The sequence below is a fragment of the Pteropus alecto genome, unplaced genomic scaffold (genome assembly GCF_000325575.1).
Source record: "Pteropus alecto unplaced genomic scaffold, ASM32557v1 scaffold86, whole genome shotgun sequence".
Lineage (NCBI taxonomy): Eukaryota > Metazoa > Chordata > Mammalia > Chiroptera > Pteropodidae > Pteropus > Pteropus alecto.
Window position 1 is genome coordinate 21,278,473 of NW_006442109.1, and position 20,036 is coordinate 21,298,508.

General features: G+C 32.7%; 1 protein-coding gene across 4 annotated transcripts in view; it reads right to left on the reverse strand.

The window, feature by feature from the left end:
* The window catches only part of USP8 (ubiquitin specific peptidase 8), a 48,820-nt gene that overhangs the window by 942 nt on the left and 27,842 nt on the right, over positions 1–20,036 (reverse strand). For 3 of the 4 annotated variants that reach the window (XM_025038781.1, XM_006920368.3, XM_006920367.3), the window contains 13 exons: positions 19,653–19,797; positions 15,951–16,113; positions 13,648–13,792; positions 13,117–13,337; positions 9,543–10,121; positions 7,369–7,455; positions 5,649–5,726; positions 4,980–5,242; positions 4,287–4,499; positions 3,653–3,863; positions 2,501–2,737; positions 1,633–1,775; positions 46–178 (listed from right to left, as the gene is read on the reverse strand). In XM_025038781.1, the coding sequence (XP_024894549.1) occupies positions 46–178; positions 1,633–1,775; positions 2,501–2,737; positions 3,653–3,863; positions 4,287–4,499; positions 4,980–5,242; positions 5,649–5,726; positions 7,369–7,455; positions 9,543–10,121; positions 13,117–13,337; positions 13,648–13,792; positions 15,951–16,113; positions 19,653–19,797 (2,618 nt within the window). The remainder of the gene's footprint in view (positions 1–45; positions 179–1,632; positions 1,776–2,500; positions 2,738–3,652; positions 3,864–4,286; positions 4,500–4,979; positions 5,243–5,648; positions 5,727–7,368; positions 7,456–9,542; positions 10,122–13,116; positions 13,338–13,647; positions 13,793–15,950; positions 16,114–19,652; positions 19,798–20,036) is intronic. The other variant, XM_006920369.3, reaches the window with a different exon arrangement.

Consider the following 20,036-nt stretch of genomic DNA (forward strand, 5'->3'; position numbering starts at 1 on the left):
TAGTTGCTTTAAAAGAAAAAGTATTTAGTTCAATGAGATACTTACTGAAACAGAAAACAAGTTATATTTCTTCAAACTGTTCTTTGGACCAATAACATACTGCGACAAGTCAAGATTTTCTAATGGGAAGTCCACAGACGTCTGCAATTTTTGCTTCCACCTACCATCATAGGAAAAACTGCAGAACCAAACATACAGCAATTACATAATAGATCAAAGACTTTAGAATAAGCCCTAACTCATTTATTAATAATCTCGATATTTAGCCAGAACGACAACATTCATTTTAATTGCACACTCAGAATTTTAGTAATGGAGGGATCTGATAAAGACATTTGGTTTTATCTCTATTTTACAAATGAAGAAACTGAGGTGCACAAATATTAAATGACTTGCCCAAGGTCAAATAGCTAGAGCAGTAGAGGTAGGACCACCCTGTGGTCCCGTGATCCCTAGGCCAACTACAACTGTTAGATGCATCCTCTATAAAGGTAAAAAGTTCTGAAAACCTACATTTATAATACTAATCACAACAAATGTACAGAAGAAAGACTGAGGAGAGCTGCTCTAGATTTAAGCTTGCACTTTTAGGGCAACTAGAGCTAGAAACTGCAAGCATGTAGACTAGTGACTAAAATAATATTCCATTATCCTGGCATATTCTCCTTTAAACATCAAAATACTAGTATTTTGGTTGGTGTAATGTTATTCAAGAATTATTTTTTAAAAACTAAATTATAAAGCACTTATATTTTTAGATATTCTTCCAAGAATATTAGGCAGCATTAAAAAATTTAACAAAACAAATGTATGATCAAATTTGTGGAATGTTTGTACTTCCATAGTCCTCAAGAAGAAAATGACAAGTAATGTAACAAGGTTTTGTTAGAAAATTTACAAAAGAGGAATTTGAACATGTCAGTGTTGAAATTAATGTAACTGCCTAAGAATATCCAATAAAACAAGATGAAACAAAAATTAAAACAAATGCTTTCTTCGAAACGAAAATTGCAGTTCTCAATAAAAATATGAAACTTCCTTTTAAAAAGTTTTTCAAAACAATGACACACACAGTTATCACTCCACAGATAAGTTACATAAAGACAAAAGAATCAGAGCAAAAGACCTACGACATATCTTACAACTTTCTCATTATAGGCCACATCTTTTTCATTGGCTGGAAAAATCTGGACAAAACTATGTCTGCACTCAAAAATGTCATCCTTAAATCTTTACCTTTAAAATAACACTTAAAAAATTATATATGTCATTTTCAGCAGAGAATTAAATATTTTTTGTTTAGTTTGATAAATTTATCTGCTAATAATGTGTTAGTTATATATTTTCACTTGATATTTTGTAATGATTTAAAATTTTTATATTTGAAATGCAAAATTTAGTTTCATTGATTTTTAAAGATGGAATTATACGAGAGTGGTGCTGTCATTTTGCTCTATTACTGAAAACAACAAGGTGAACTCAAGTCTCATTGTTTCTGCCTTATTTCTATAGAGATACCTTCCTTGATTATGTATCCTTAACAAGCAGTATGACAAAGTGACTTAGAATAAAGGACGTAGAATTCCTTCATCTAAATTGTACTAAACAGGAAGAAAAATTTGTCTCCTTTACCGTTTCAGATGCACTAAAAGCACAGGTGGCAACTTCCAGATTTCTATCTTTTTTAGAGAATCCCTTCGAGCTCTGCAATGACTGCAGTAAAACCTGTTGTTATCTGTAAGTTTTTCTTCTTTGGAAAATAACCTAAGGCAATCCTGGAGGGCAAAAAGAAGTAGTAGATACTCATTAATTCATTTCTTCAACACAGTGTCACTGAGCATCTATTCAGTAAGTTACCAGTCTGGCATGAAGTAAACTAGAACAAAACAGTTCCTGCCCTCACAAAGTTTATCATCTAGTGAGGAATGCAGACAAGAGAGCCTACAGTGACAACAGAGTGTGATGAGTGTTGCCTATGGTAGCAGGGAGAAGTACTGTATATCCTGAGAGTACACAGGAACTGCTGCTACCTGGTGGCTCAGGGAGGTCTCACTGGAAGAAATGACATTCTCTAGGAAGCTAACACTAAAGAGATCAAAAGCTATCTAAATCACATTGCTGTAGTGTGGAAAACAGAATATTTATTTGATATCCCTATGCAGAGCAAATTCTTATAAAAAGCAAACCTAGATAAAAGGCAATGTATAATTCAAATTAGCTTTTAAAATTTCTTCAAAATAGAAACTTAAAAGAAACCTGTTATTCATCAACTCAAAAAAATATTTAGTAGAAAATATCTTTAAAAAAGAAAATTGGGGGGAGTATTTTTAATTTTTCCTAATTGACATAGCCTAATTAAAACAATTTTCCTGTGAGTTTTACCTATAAAATGTTTATAGGGATAAAGAACAGAAACAAATGGCTTGGTAAAGTACATTTCTATATGCATATAAACAGGATTTTTATTCAACGAATTATTTTCTCTCAATCTTAAACTTACCTGTAATGTACATTTACTTGTGGATGCTAGTGGTAGAGACAAGTACATGAAAGCCTCAAATGTCCTAGACTTTTTGTGACATGTGAGGCACTGAACTGTGGATTTGAACTGACCCTGAAAAAGTGCAACAATAATAGATTCATTGAGCTGCTTGTGTTTCTGCCAAGCGTGTTCTGCTGCTTTAAAGTCATCAAGATGATCATTATTTTCTTCTTTATGTCTTTTCCGATTATCAGCCTAGAAATAAGATTAAACTCTATTATCTCGAAGCCAACATTTAAATATAAAATTGAAAGACTACTGAATATGAACATTTTACAGATGTAGAAACACTTCTGATTCTTTTCATAAAGGAGTTCTCATTAAGTTTTACGAAAAAAAATCCTAGCCAAAAAACTCCCAAGAAACCAAAAACTCACTTTATCAAATGGGTGTGACTTGCTGGAATTGCTTAATAAGTTGAAAAGTCTGGTTTTGAAAAGACATGGTACATATAGCTGAGAAGTGAGGGTTACAATTAGACAGATGTTATTTTGTTATTCTAGTCTTATGGAAGGATACACACCCTACAAATATTTAGTTTCAGTGGGTGATCCCAAAGCTATCTCAAAGAGGACAGCTTGGTGCTAAAAAGAAGCCATAGTACACAAACAGCAATTGGACATTTATGTAGAGATACATACTTCAATACCTTTTCACATGAGTCATTCGTGGTTACATGGAGTAATTCTTATTTCAGAGAATATGAAAATATAGTAGATAATATAGGCAAAACAAATATACATAATATGCAATACATAAATATAATAATACAGGCTGTCTATAGCTAATCTTTTATAAAATCATGATCATAATTTTACTTTCACATAAATATGGGTCTTAAACATAGTATCTCCAACAACTATTTTACCATCTATGAATTTCTCACAATACAACCTGTTAACATTTTAGTGAGTAAATACAAATTGTATATACTTTTTAAATATTAGACCTATCAGCTATATTAGTTCCATGCCTCAGTACAAAGTCACTAAATTTGAATAAATTAGCACTGAACAATCACCTACTATAATTTTAAATTGCTATAAAAATGATTACAGTGCTGAGCAACCCTAAAGAGCCTTTGCAATTTAGAAAAAGGAAATTTCTTACTTTATTTAGATCTTCATGGAGACCATCCATTAGGAACAGAAGCAGCTCTTGTGAATCTTGTTGGCTGTATCCTGCAAACTGGTCATTGATCTTCCCAATCGTGATTTTAAAGTCTTTTGGACTGATATACCGGTACTGTCCTGTCCACAAGGCTTTCATGATTATGCCAAATTCTTCTGCCACTTCACCTTTATGCCCCAATAAATTTGACCTTGGCAAATAAAATTATAAAAGAGCAATAAGGAAAATTAAAAAAAGTGAAGGTACAGTGGGATGTCAGCATTAAACTATTAACATACTATAACCCTACACTAAAATACTTATTTATAGGTTTATTACCAAATACTCATCTGAATCTTACTTTGATTATACCCCTCCAACTTGCTTCTTTTTGGCTGCCAGCCTGCACTATCTTTTCCTCCTCGTTAATAGGCTTCAGTTTATGACAGTGAGGTTCTTGCCTACTTGCACTGCTCCTTTCCTGTCTGTCCTTTGCCAATCAGAGGAGGCTTTTCTCTATATTTTTCTTAAGAATAAAGGTATTTTCTCCTTTTCTAACCGGACTTCTCTGGATGGTAAAGAAGTGTGGTTAGATCTCCCTGTCTATATTACAAAAAGTAAGAAATTTCTTTACCTGTTAATATCTTCGTGATAACAGTTCCGGTTGAAATAATCAGCCAAATGTGGAGCATTACAAAGGCACTGCAGTATTGAGTTCATGTAACAAGTATTTCCTAAATTACGAAGTCCAGTAAGAGCTGGTCCAGATCCCCCAAACACAGGATTGAGGTTCCGAATCTGTGATGCAGAAAGCCTTGTGATCTCTGCTTTAGGATAGCATGTTGGCCTGAGAAAGAAAAAGCATGCAAAATGTCTTAAAATGCCCAGCACCTAGAAATAAGTTCAATATACAAATGGCAGCAAACTCTAGCATGTGTATCACAGTACACAGTATAAAGTGTTAAGTTAATTCATAAGGCAGTGGGTCTTACAGGACATTTAATATTTAAGTAACACTGGTTATATTCTGTGACTCTCTCATGAAACAAATAACTTTAACCTCTTATGTGAGTCCATAGCTTTTACAGACACCCTGGGATAGATTCTCTGGCTTCTCATGAACAGGTAGTCTTCTGGTAGAGAAGTCTCTTTAAAACTCCTTTAAATGATCCTGAGAAGTTTAGCATTACCTTCTATGATAAATAACCATGGCTGATATAGCCATCCACAGAAATTTCTGACTCACTGACATAAATAAGCTGTTATGTTTAGAGTAGTTTTCAAATATAGCAGATTATTCTAGTTTTAGGAGTTAGGGTAAACTTACTTGTTTTCCCGATTAACTGCTGGAGTTACTGCTGGCTTCCTCTTCTCTTCCTCTTGAATGGCCTGGGTTATATCTGGGGAGGAGTAGGAGCGCTTCAGTTTAGATGGTTCCCTATCCCGCTCAGCAGGCATCTGTGGCTTGGCTTTATGAGTTGGAGGAGTAGAAGGAGGTGCGGATGAAGGAGCCATTTCCGGTGGATACATATGAACAGTGTTGGTGGGTGAATGATAATAACGAAAAGTTCCAGTGATTGGGTCAAGAAACTTAGAAGGAAAAGAAAAGAAACAGGTCAAAAAACAATGACCATTACAAAAACAACAACCACTCAAAAGTATTTCACTGCTAAATTTACTTTAGATTAAAATAATCTGAATAAAATGGTGCTAATCACTTTTATAATTAAAACTTTCAAAGAACTTTAGGTTTGAAAGTAATACATTGTTTCTAAATGACAAGTGACAGGAATGCTCATGTATTGTAGCCAGCATCCCCAATACTTAAGATACTCAGAAATCTGATCCTGCTATAATTTGGGAAATGAGCTATGTCCTCTGTCATGAAGAAAAAGAACTGACTCTGCATTAGAGAAGATGATGAATATGCAAATACAAAAAAAACTTTTTAAAAAATACAATGACGATTTATTTCTGTGCTAATTTTGAGTTTTACCTTGACCCAGCCTAAGGGCAGTCCTGGTACAATCCTCCCCATTTCTTCACTTCGTGCTCTTGTCAAAGGCTCTCGAGCCTAGTTTATTAAAAAAAAAAAAAAAAAAATTCTGATTTTTCAATTAAATTTTATCATATACAAACTTAAGTTACATGTACCAAAGAACCAAAAGCCTTATGTTGGCTACCCTTAATATTTTTAAAACAAGTTCAAAGATAAAGAACTATATATATTTTCTCAAAGTCCAAATACTAACACAGCAAGGAGAAGAAGAGGGCTACAACTCTATAATAATAGCCATTTTTAAAAGTTTCTTAAAAAAAAAAAAAAAAAGCAGGCAAGGAGAAGAGAGCTACAAATCTATAATAATAACCGTTTTTAAAAGTTTCTTAAGAAAAAAAAAAAGCACAAAGACAATCCCACTTCTAGTTCTCAACCTAAAAGAAGATACATTTCCACATGAAATCTTGTACGCAAATATTCACAGCAGCACTATTTATAACAGTCCAAAGTAAAAGCAATCCAAATTTCCACCATCGACTGATGAATAAAATGTGGTATATCCATACAAGAGACTACTACTTAGCAATACAAAGGAATAAACTACTTATATATTCTTCAACATTGATGTATCTCAAAGTATGCTAGGTGAAAGAAACATATGCAAAAGACTATTAGAAAATTCCATTTATATGAAATAACCAGAGGAGGCAAATCTAGGGAGACAAGAGTAGATGGTTGCCTGGGACTTGAGAGTAAGAACAGAGAGTGACTACATTTGGGCACAGAGATCTTTTTGGTGTGATGGCAATGTTCTAAAACTGGAATGAGTGAATAATTGTTTTATAACTCTGAACTGAAATCACTGAACTGTACAGTAAAATAGGTGAATTTTGTGGTATGCATATTATACTTAAATAAAGCTCTTAAAAACAAAGGCAAAAATGTCTTATAAAAGGCCTAAATATTTTTAGAATTGTGATAAAATACACATAATAAAATTTACCATCTTAACCATTTTTAAATGTACAGGGAAGTGGCATAAATATATTCACATCGTTGTGCAACCAATCTCCAGAACTCTCTTCAAAACTAAAACTCTGTACCCATTTAAACAACATCTCCCCACTCCCCTATCCCAGGACTCCTGCAATCACCACTCTAGTTCCTATCTCCATGAATGTAATTACTCTAGGTACCCTACATAAATGGAATCATACAGTATTTTTTCCTTAGGATTGGCTTATTTTACTTAGCATAATGTCCTCGAGATTTATCCATGCTGTAGCATGTGTCAGAATTTCCTCCCTTTTAAGGGTAAATAATATGCCTTTGTTTGTACATACCACATTTGTTTATACATTTCTCTTGATGTATGCTTGGGTCACTTCCATCTTTTAGCTATTGTGAATAACACTGCTATGAAAATAGATATGTAAATATCTCTCTGAGGCCCTGTTTTCATTTTTTGGGGTGTATATATCCAGAAGTAGAATAGCTGGATCATAGAGTAAGGCCTAAGTATTTTTTAATTTTATAAAATGAATATACTGTTGTACTTTAAATAGGAAGACAAATAGCATGTAATCATGTAAAGACAAACAAGAAGCAGCTACCAGAGATAGCAAATGTTCCCTCAGAGTGTAGATCTTAAGATGGAGAATGATAATCACATGGTTAGAATCTATGTTTTTTTCTCACCTAATGAACTACAACTTACTTTATTTCTTTCGGTGTCTTCAGTACTCTCTCTAAAAGTTCCAGTCTTTAGAATTCCACTTTCTGGTTGTCCTTTAATCTTAACAGGCTGTAAAATTAAAATTTCAGAAATGAAAGAAAACTTTAATTTCTCCCCAATAGAAATCTACCTATCACTTGCTAATATAAGCAAATCCATCAGACTGAAAAAGTAAAATGAGAAAAAAATGAGGCCACTGAAAAGTTTATGCAATTTTATTGTCAAAATAGATATTCTTAAATTAAAGATGGTAGAGCCCATGTGGGATTTCCTAATACTAAAGAATTAAGAAACTTTGATGAATCTGTATAGGAAAAAATAGATGCAAATCACAGTGGGTTGTGAAGCACTGATTCATATATATGGCCAAGTACAAGATGCTGGTTATTAGTGTATACTCACCATGGCTTCATTTGAACACTATCCTTCTATTTGAATTTCATATGATTTTTATCTTGAAAGTGGTCATGCTCCAAAAAAATTAATGTATTAAAGAAAATGAAGAGATTATAGAATTTTATACAGAGCAATATCAAAAGTGCAAAGTCCCATTTTATATCTTTTTGGAACCTAACATATTTTCTTTAAAAAATTCACTTTATAGTTTATTTAAAAAATAACTACAGTAAAGGAAAAAGATTTAGTAATTTATAATTTTAATGAAATTTAGTGCAGAATAGATTACAGATTTTGCCCACTTTTAAAAGGAGCATACAACAAATGCAATCTTAACTTTTTTCAATGTGTTAGTGAAATATCAAAAACTACACATGATAATCTCGGGATTATTTAGATCTGTAGGGATATTTGGCACCTATACTTAATGACCTCAGAAATATGAATGCTTTGAGTTCTTAATGACGGCCTGCCTTTAAAAAGGTATAGCAAGATGGAAAGATAGTGGTTTTGGAATCTCGCTGCATATATGATCTTAGGCAAATTATTTAAGCTTCGATTTCGTTTGTAAATTGAATACCTCACATGGTTATCATAGCAAAAATAAGTACAATAATGCTGGAAAAACAATGGCATATAGTAGCTACTCAATGAATAATATTTAAATTGTAAGAGCTTATAAATTCTGATTCTCCTATGAATAAAGTTTTAGTACATGTGCTTCATTTCCCTAACGTGGATGTTTAGAAAGGTTTTTGTATGGCAGCTGTATTTTTGATAGTTAAGGTTACCAAGTAAGTTTTTACCAGTTAAAGTTTACCAGGTAAGTAGTTAGCAGGGAAGTGTTCCCTGGATAAGTGAGGATTGTTAATTTCTGTATATGCCTGAACTGCTGCTTAAGAAGTACAGAAATCGACAAATTGCCTTTTGTTTGCAAATATGGTATTTCACCTCCTATCAAAAAGTCATTTTCACACTACCAAAAATGTTATTTCCATTCACATGTACATCGAAAGCGCTATACTGTTCTTGCTATTATAAAAACATTTTTAGTATTCTAAAGGGAAAGACACTGTTAACTGCATAATAGAGAAAAAAATGAAAAGCATTTGTGATGTTATGAGGTTAAAAAATGACAAAAAATGTCAAGTCATGGGAATCAATTTTGGGGGAGAGCCCAGAACAGAGAAAGGCAACATTAATAGAGTTATTGCCAATATTATTGATTACATGAAGCAACCAAAAAATGACAGATTTAACAACAAAAAAAAAATCGTTACACACAAAGACAAATGTTAGGCCATTTAGATGCCAATGATTTTGCACATACTCTAAGCAGATACAAACTCTACCATGTAAGTATTTGGCACCTAATTCCTCCATACTGAAAGGAAGATTGTATTTCACTCTAGTGATCATACATCAACCATAAAAATGAAGAATGTAGCTATTTATTTATTAAAATTAAAAAAATTTATTTTATTAGTTTATTTGAGCCAAAACTAATGACTGCCAAGAAGCAAGATCTCAAATTCTCTATTTCAATTATTAAAAATATGTTGTATTTCATAGATACAAAAAGCAATTTCATTCTTGATCAATCAAAGGGGAGTAGGTGAACAAATGTAGATGGATCAGTACAAATCACCCCCTAGAAAATTACTTAAAATGTCTGCCTTGTTTATAGAATGCTACTGGTGTCATTTTATATGCATTTTATTTCACGTGGTTGATAATTTGTACTGTTTGTTTTTGTTTACCTTGCCCGAATTTGAATCTCCTGCCACAGAGGCATGGGGCACATCTGTTGACTTTTTCTGCACTTCAGGGGTTGGACACCTTTTCCCCTTATCATCCACAGATTTCTTGGCATCGGTAGTTTCATGTTCACTTTTACTTTGTCTTTTTACTCCTGTTATTTCTCTGCCCCTCTTTGCTGAGGTTTCTTTATCTTCTTTCTTGGACTGTTCACTTTCTCTCTTTTCCATTTCTTCTTTTGCCTTTTGTTGCTTCTCTGTGATTTCATTTTCTTTGGTTTCTTGTTTCTTTCTGGCTTGTTCCTGTTCTTCCCTCCTCAGTTTCTCTTTCTGTTCCTCTTGCTGTCTTTCTCGAAGTTCTTTTTCCTGTTTGCTTTTCTCCACTAGAAGAGCAGTTTCTGCATGAATACGAGCCTTTTCTTCTTCTGTTAACATAGCAGTTAGAGGGGGAAATACTGGTTTTGTGGAACGATCAGGAACAACTTTTCCATTCTGTGGACACTGTTGCTCATTATCTGTACTTTCAGATTTTACTCTATGATCTTCAGGCAATTTGACTGCCGGTTTTTTAGTACGATCAATCTATATCAACAAAAACCGACCAAAACATACTTTTGTCAAAATCTAGGAACGTAACCTCAGTTCTTGAAATCAAGTTGTGATAAAAGAACTATCACCTTGTGGAGATAATATCTGCCAGAATATTTATTTGTAAATTACCCAATGTCAAGATCTCTCATAAGATACTGGCACTTACTTCCTCTTGATTCCACATTTTCAGTACACCTTAATGTGTTCTATATATGGAAGAGTTCACTCTAAAGCATAAAACCTAGACCTGGGCATACCTAGTTTTAAGCTCCATTTCCACATATTCAATTGCCTACTCAGTAACTCCATGTAAATGTCTCACATATACCACAAACCTAATATGGTCAAAATTATAAAATTTATGATTTCCCCCTACTCTTTATCTCATGAATGTAACCACTATACAAATAGTTGCTCAAACCAGAAAACTCAGTTTCACGTGTTCTACCCCTGCCCTTCTGCAGTCTGACGATTTCCCTCCCATATTTGTCCTTCCCTCTCCATTAGCAACAAGTCCATGCCAACATTCTCTACAGAGCTTCCAACTAGTTGTCCCATCTCTTCTTTTGCCCCCCTTTATTTCTCCACACTGTAGCCAGGGTAATCATTTAAAAATACAAATCTGACCATGTTCCTCACCTACCTAAAACCCCATTTTAAATAGCCACTCAGATTACATCTAAAATCCTTACCATGCCCTGTGTGGTCTCACCTCTGCCTATCTCCCTAATCTTCTACCATTCTATACACAAGCCATACTTTTCCCCTTTTTTAAAAAGAAGTTTCCTCAAAGATGCCATGCTTCTTCCCAACTCAGGCCTTTATACTGGCTGTTCATCTAGATAATTCCCACCATAATATTAGATCCTGATATAAATATGTGTCCCTTAGAACAGACTTTCCCGATCTCAAAACTAGCCAAGTCCCCTGACATATACTCTCCTAATACCATATTCTTTTCCCTAATAGTACTCATTGGAATTATTAAATAACTAATAATTTAAAATCTTTTTTTCCTCCTAGAATATAAGTTACAGGAGGATACAGACTGTGCCTGACATAGTAAATAGATATGTTGCTGAAAGAATGAATAAAATATTCCAATAACAACTTCCATAAGAGATAGAATCCTAATTACAAGTTGAGTAGTAAACTATCTAAATTCTTGATTTAATGAGTTAAATGCTTATTACCTCAATTTAATAGCATACTAACCCTACCAAATTGTTAGAAGCGACCCTAATATAATTTCTTGAGAATATAGTTCGCTGAAACAAAAATGAGAATATCTGCAAGTAACAACCTGCATAGTGTTCTTATAAAATGATTTGCATGTTTTCCCATTAGGAAACAACAGTATAGGAAGAAGTTGGTGAAGAAGAAATCATTCCTTTGTTCCTCACTTCTCTTTTTGTACCTTCACTTAAAAAAAATATCTATTCCCCGCTTTTGTTTTCTACATTTGAGAATGAAGTGGGAAGAACCACTATGAAGATGAGGTTAACTATAAAAGGTTGGATAGGAACCAAAATAAATGTTTCCATCCACATTCTGGTAACTTCAATCCATTTTTCCTTAATCTTAAAAGCATAGCTATGATCATCTTGCTTTGAAGTTTAAAATTCTTTAATGGTTTCCTTGTGCCTACAGGATAAAATTCCAATTTGATCCAAGTCTCCTTAATGACTCCTCTCTATTTTTCCAATCTTATCTACTATCGCAGTCTTTCTCCAAAAGAGAGCTGTGTCCAAGCATGTCTCAACTACTCATGGCTCCGAGAGCATGCTCTGACCCTTTAGTCATACAATTTTCTACTATCTTTTCCATCCTCAAGTCCCACTAAACTCTTAAAACCCTGATAAAAACTCCTTAAAGACCTCCCTGATACCTTCAGTCAGAATTTCTCTCCTTACTCTGTGTTCCAGTGACTATTAGAGCAATTATAATATTCTGCCTTATGCTATGGCTGATTTTGTATAAGTCTCTCCTTCTAAACATCAGACAGAGTCCATGGCTTAATCTTTGTCAATCTTCATGTTGTTTCACATAAAAATCCTCAAAATATGTTTGACAAACTGCACATATCTCAAAGCCACAAAGGGATTACGGTTCAAATAATATTGATTATACTGAAAGAAAGTGCAATAAGATTTTTAAAACATTTTTTTAATTTACATTTTAAGAAAAGTTGTATAATCAAATACTATTTAGTCTTAAGATTTAATCTGATATATTAAAGAAGACTTTAAATACATGAATAAGTGAACTACCTCATTTAATAACCAAAAAATGACTAAATTTTCTTTTCATAGCCTTCCCCACAAATCAAATGTGATTTACTTCAAATGAGAAAACTGTTTTAAATGTATCTAAGGAAAAACAAATTTTAATGAATGCTAAAAAATCTTATGGGAAAATGTATAGGAGTGAACAAGTTAACCTTCCTTTACATAAAATCTAATAAAAAGAAAAAAGCTGCAACTTTTTATCATAATATCTTGGTTATTTAAAATCTTTTAAATAATTATTGTTAAAACATGCCTTTTTATTTATGGGTCAAATTCTAAGAAAAGGGAACTAAAGTACTGTTTCAAACCAAAATACTGACATCACATATCAATCATCTGTAAGCCAAACTATTTGGGAAAATACTATGGGTTACATAGTAATTCAAAAAAATTTTTGAAAAAATTCTTCAAGTTCACTGTGGTAATACAATCTTTTATTGGTACTGCCTGTAGTAAATGAACTACCAGCTGGGTTTAAAATCCTTCCAATTATCTATTCTAATACTGCTGTGGCAATAGTACTAAATTATAATGAAAATTTTTTATAGTAAAAAAGATACTAAAACATATTCTTCTCATTGATATTTTTCTTTCTAAAATACTAAAGGCTATATATAAAACTTCATTTCTGTGATATATATTTAATGTAATATTAAAAGAAAAGAGACAATAAAGTTAAAAGAAAATCAAGAACATACCTGTGGAAAATTCTTTACAATAGGCACTGGCTGAATTATGGGTGAAACATCAGATTTAGAAATAGCAATTGGTCCAACTGGAGTTGATATATTTAGTGGTCCCATTCTCTCATCTTGGTCGTTTATCAATTCTATATTTTCATCTACTTCTATAGGAAGAGGTGGCATCTGTGCAGCAGGTTTAGGAACTGATTCTTCTAGTGAAGGATAAGTAAAATCCACTAAAATCCAGAAAAGAATAATGATAAATTGAAAGAACATCAAACCCCATAAATAGTACTGACATATCTCATGCATGTTATATGTGATAGTTAAATGTAAACTAAATGAGGTGACAATAAGAAGTCTCAGAGAATTAAACATTTACTTCCAGGCTGTGGGGATATCTTGTATTTTTTATGCCTGAAATAAATTGCTATCTAATAAGACAAATGCACACATAACCAAGAACATTACTCTGAGAACATAAATAATTTATCTTAAAGTTTATTTTACTGAAGCAATTGTAAACAAAAATTTTCACATACATACATGAGATAGACACCTCTTCATTCTTGCCTCGTGGGGGCGGAGTGACTTTAGCATTTGTTGTGTACTGGGGAAAACAAAGGAGCCAGTTTTCATAGCCTCCTTCTAACACCAAAGGCTCGTTACGCAGGACAGTTTTACTTTCCCACTATAAAATAAGGAGATTATTTTTAATGTGGCAGCAGTCTCCTGACAGCTAAAAACACGAGAACCAGAACTTTAAAACTGCTCTCTTGAAGATTCATCTTCTAAATGATAAAAGAGAGCTTAATTAAAAAATTCAGTATTAAATGAAATAAATGGCTACATCAAGTTTTTAAAACTACACAAGTAATCCACAATCTTAGAAGAAAAATAAAAAAATAAGTTAATATATAATAATCATCCACAACCTCACAGTCCAGAGATAGCACTATAATATTTCAAAGTTTATTTTTAGTTTTCTATGTAGATACACACTTTTCAAACAATTTTATTTTTACAAAACAATGAAACTTTTATGCTTTTTTATTAATAAAGACAATATATCATTTGTAATGACCAGATAATATTCTACTTCATACGCATGTACACACACGCACAAATCATTTAAACACTTGTTATTTTTTTCCCATTTAATTATAAACAATGCTGAGATAAACACTGGCAACCCTTCTTTACATATGCACACACACAATCAATTCCATGAGGAAAAATCCCCAAGGTGGAGTTGCTGAGCGAATGCAAATGAACATTTTAAGGTCCTTAATATATATTGCTAATCTTTGAAATTACCTTAAAAAAGTATTTGTGTATTTCTGTAGGATAATTTCCTAGGAGTAGAACTGTTAGTTTAAAGGTCTGGTATATGCTGCTTCAAAAAGACAATACTAATTTATACACTTACCAACAGTGTATGAGAATGTCCATTACATAATTTTTACCAAACTTTTGGCCATAAAATCGTATATTGTTTTACTTTGCATTTATCAGTGAAATTAAACATCTTTTAATATGTTTATTAACCATTTACATTCTATGATTTATCTTATCCTTTGTCCTTTTTTCTACAGAGTTTGCTATTTTCTTAGTAAATAGTGAATGTACTCTGAAATTTAGGAAATTTAGGAAAACAGGTCTTTATCATATATCTGTCCTGATTTCTACTTTATGATGTTTTAACACAAATATATTGATCTTCCTTAATGGTGTCTTGATTTAGGATCAAAATAATAAAAATATCTACTAATATTTTTTCATCTGAAACGATTGAAACATCAATATATTTATATCTTGGACCCATTTGGAATTTAGTATGGTCTAAGGAATATGGTAAGTATCCTCTTTCTTTAACTTACTGGCTAGCTAGCCATCCCCAAATCATTCATTTCAATCCATCTTTTCCTCACTGCTTCATTATGTCATCTTTATCATACACTAAACTTTCAATTATCTTAGGTTGAACTTTATGAAAATGCCACTTTCATAGGTCAAAAACTCGTTGAATATTGGCAGTTTCATATATTGACCTACATATTTCGGTATATTTCTAGATTCTCTATTTTAAAGCATAAATTATTTTAAGGCTTTTAAGATTGCCTTCCTGGAGGGCAATGTTCCATCAACTGACCCTCCTACCAGCATTAATTTTTTTTCTTAGCACATGTTCACCAGCATTCAGGGTCATCACTGTTTAATAATTTAACAAATTAAACTGAGAATTATTTTTTGTTCTTGTTAACCTGATCAATAAAAATGGCATTCATTGTTTCAATCAGCATTTCGCTGATTACTAGTATAGTCGACCATTTTATGTTTTTGTTATTTGCATTTCCTTTTCTGTTTGTATCTATCTGTGTTCACTATTTATTTTACCATGTGATTTTAAGTAATTTTCTTACTTATTTGTAAATACCCTTTGGATTTTAGGTATTTTAAATCACTGCCATATTTGTTGCAAATATCTTTGTCTTCTGCCTTCTAATCTAATGGTATTTTTTCACACCTAAGTTTTTATTATATGAAGTCAAATTTATCAATCTTTTTTCCTTAGTGACTTCTTCCTTTGCCTCTGTTTCATAATCTAATTCTTAAAACGAAGAAATAACATTTTTTTCAGAAAATTTATATTTCTGAAAATTCTAATATCTTAGAAAAGTTTACTATTATTTGGTAGTTCAAAACTAGTCTTTTAAATCTAAATTAAAAAAAAAAAAAACTACAACAAAAGCATAATGGATCTTCTTGTCCTTAAGACAAACTAGTGAACATACCTTTCTACAACCAGAGAAGGCTTGCAATTACAGTAAATAAGGAAACTTGCTAACCTTGAAAAGTGCATCTTTCAGACTCCGTAGAGTTGTTCCAAGTTGTAAATCTTTTGTAGAACTAAACCAGTCAAGAAGTACCACATAATCCACATTCCCCCTCTTCTTCCATGTATCTTTAGAATCATCTGGGAGCTTTGCTTCAATCGAACTAGCAGTGACTCTGAAATGTATTAACATTTGTATTGGGGCAAAAGTAGATGAGTGGTCTAATCTAAGACACTGAGTTTTGTTCCACAGTCTATCACACCACGGCAAACTTCAACAGAGATTCCTTTCTAACGTCAGACTCTATGTTAAGATATTAAATATCCCAAAACATTTAATAACTTTACCACCTCATAATATTGAAATATGTTTTAGTAATTATTAGAGACTAAAAGAAGTAGACTCACTTCTGACTCTTTACAAAAAAAAGAGGCCAAACTGAAAACAGAGAAAGTCATCTAAGCACCTCTCTCAGCCAAGTATAAACAACTGGGAGATCACTTGGATAACATTATTTATTTACATTTCTGTTCTCTTCTATGTATACAGATAATAGTTAACCAAATACCCAAATGTTTAAAAAATACATATGGCATTTACTATGTGCCAGGTACTATGCTAAATGCTTGATATTCTCATCAAATCTCATTGAATCTTCACAATACTATAAAGCAGGCATTGTTATCCATTTTATGGATGGGGAAACTGAGGCACAAAGAGGTTAAGTAACCTACCCAAGGTTATAGCTTCCAAGTGAAGCCAGAATTCAAACTCAGGCAATCTAGCTCATGTCCATGCTCTTAGCTGCTTTGCTGTGTTGCCTCTTGCATCATCAGCTGTGAATAATATCATCTCTACATTAAAGCACACTGTTCACTTCCTCTTTGCTCACAGAAAAGCTAAAGTTCTTACCTAAAGTCCTTACAATGGGCCTGCCACGTGGCCCCTCCCCCAAGTCCTATTATCACAATGTCCTCATCACTATGTTCTTGCCTCCTTACTCTACTCCACTCCACTCCATTCCACTCCACTCCAGCCACTGGCTTCCTTGTAATTGCTGGTTTCACCAGGTATGCTCCTGCTTGTGGGCCTCTGCTCCTGCTGTCCCCTCTGTCTAAAACCCTCATCTCTCAGATGCCATTAGTCATTTCCCTCACTCATCTCCTCATGATTTGCTCAGTAGTAACTTCTCTGTGAAGACTTCCTAGATTAAAATTTTAACATCCACCCCAACAAACACACTTGACGCACCCATCTCTGCAGCACTTATCAACAGCACATATACATTTTAAGTTTTATTGTCTCACCTACCCTACTTCCCTGTTATTAAAATATAAGCTCCATGAAGCAAAGATTTTTGCCTGATCAATGGTTTAGCCCCAGCATTTAGAACCACGGTAACCCAGCCCATAGTAAGTGCTCAGTAAATATCTACTGAATAGCTGAATGAATAATACATATTTGCTCCTCCAGGTAAAAAACTTCGTATTATTCCTAACAAAGCACCTGGGCATTTTAATATTTAACTGACAATACTGGCAAGCTGGGCAGAACTGGTAAAACTTTTATTCATAACTAAAACTAAATGGTTTAGATTATTTAAAAAGAAAAAAGAATCCTATTCCTATATAATAATGTTGGTTACTGTATCAGCACATAAAGAAAAAAAGAATATACAATATTGTCATGTAATAAGTCTCACTTCATATACTGACATCAGAAAGATGCTTGGTCAACAATGAATGAGAAAAACTGAAATGTGATATTCTTAAGGACTATTTCTGACTCTAGGGATATATTTGCCTAAATACTCTTTGTCTTAAAACTCAAGATTAGTATTCTTCAGAAAACACTTTGGAAAACAATAGTATCAACCAGTATTTCCCAAACTTCACTCCTTTGTGTATTATCTTCACAAATTGCTTCAACTTTGCTCTACCTTGTCGATTATTTAATGTTTTAATTACTAGTTGATTTACCTATTTAATTGAAAGTGATCCTTTACTTAAATAAATTCATTTAACAGGAAAATGTATATCCCTATATACATGGAAAAATAGCATCATATCCAATAAAAGATAATCCTAAAATAAAATAGATCAATAAATTATATTTCTATATTTTCACACAACAGATCACTGTACAGCAATAAGAATAAATGAACTACAACTGTATACAATACAGATGACTCTCACAAACATAAGGCTGATTACAAAAGGCACACATAAAAGACTACAGACTGTATGATTCTATTACTATAAACTACAAAAACAAATCTGTTAGAAGTTGGTGGTTCCTATGGATGGCTGGGGATATGGGCAGTAACTGACAGGTAGCACAAGAGAGGCTTCTGGAGTGATGATAATGTTCTTTTTTTTGGTCCAGATGCTAGCTGAATGAGTGCATTTGAAATTTACTGGGCTAAATACTGAGGATAGGAACGCTTTTGTATGTACACTACACTGTATTAAATAGACAATGAAAAAATATAGTAATCACCATCATGTAGCTGAAGACAACGCTGTCTAGAGAAAGCTCTAAGGCCTGCTCTCTGGTAAGAAAGGGAGATTAGCAAATATTAAAAAGGAATGTTGGCACCAAACTGAAGCTTCTTTTAACGAATTCAGAAGGACTGAAACAGAAATTAAAGGGGAATACTTAAACTCATCTTTAGTTTACAGTAGTCCAAATGTCACATTTTGGGAAACAAACTCAATAAAAATCATCAGCTTTCTGTTAGTATAGATTAGACCATCCAAAAATTAATTATAACTTTATATTTTCCAATCCTGGGAATATATTCACAGCTCCTTGATTAGACTAAGCACTCTAATCTCATATTTAAACGGCATACTTATCAATCTGTTTGGTAGTTCAGGGTAGAGGAATGATAAGAGGGAATGGGCAGAGTCCACCTTGTTTCATAGAAATATAAATCCTCAAGCTGAACAATTTAGTTTAAAAAATTAGATAAATAAATAACTAAATAAATGGCATATTTACAAAGCACTCTATTTTCAGGTCAAACATTTATCAAGCATCTGAAATGTGCCTAAAACTATGCAAATTTCATTACCTGATTTAAACAAATATATTTTCTTAATGTTAACTTAGTTCTAGAATAGAATTAATCACAATCCCAAAAACTAAAACCTCGAGAAGTTACATGATTTATATAACACTTAATAGTGAAAATAGCCCTGGATCTGAAGTTTTAGCTCTGTCATTATTATGAGTTTCTAATATACAATATATCCATAAAAGTAACTTTAAATTAATGAGAGAAAAAAAATATATGTTTTGGTAAGTCTTTATTAGTGCCAGGCATTGTGCTAAGTGTGTGTATATAAAATTTCTCACTTAAACTCCCCAAAACCTCTGAGATAGGTACTATTATTATTCCCATTTTACAGATGGGAACATGGGCTTAGAGAGGTCAGGTAGAAGTAATGTAGCTAATAAGATAGAGTTATAATGTGACTATAGTCTGACTTTAGAGTCTACAATCTTTCTTAATTACTTAGCTATACTGCTTCTTCTTTAAAAAAGTATCTGTGTACTCTTACAATAGTATGAGAAATTTCAAAATAAACAATTCAATTAGTTCACGATTCTAGTTAATTTGGTGCATATGCTTCAGAAACTCATAAAGCTAAGTAGTATCATTTACTACTGTCCACAGTTTACCATTTATATGAATATACAATGACCTACCCTGGACTGATGGCTTCTTCAGGAACACTGACAGAATCTGAAATACGGGAATCCTGATAATCCTGTATTCTTCGAGCATCCATTATAATCAAGCTGATGTTTTCATCCACCATCATTGTATATAGTTCTTTTGCTGTAATGGATCCTTTTAATCAAGAGAGATAATATGTGACAAGAAACACCAGTTTTGTGTGCTATATTACAACACAGGACAAGCACAGCTTTTTCTAGAAGAGCGAAGTGTACTTGGTGTCATATACCTGTTATCCCATTACACTATCACCTTTCATTTATCTATCTATCTATCTATCTATCTATCTATCTATCTATCTATCTAATTACCTTTTAAATTTTAATATTAAATGTTTTTGACATTTATCAAGC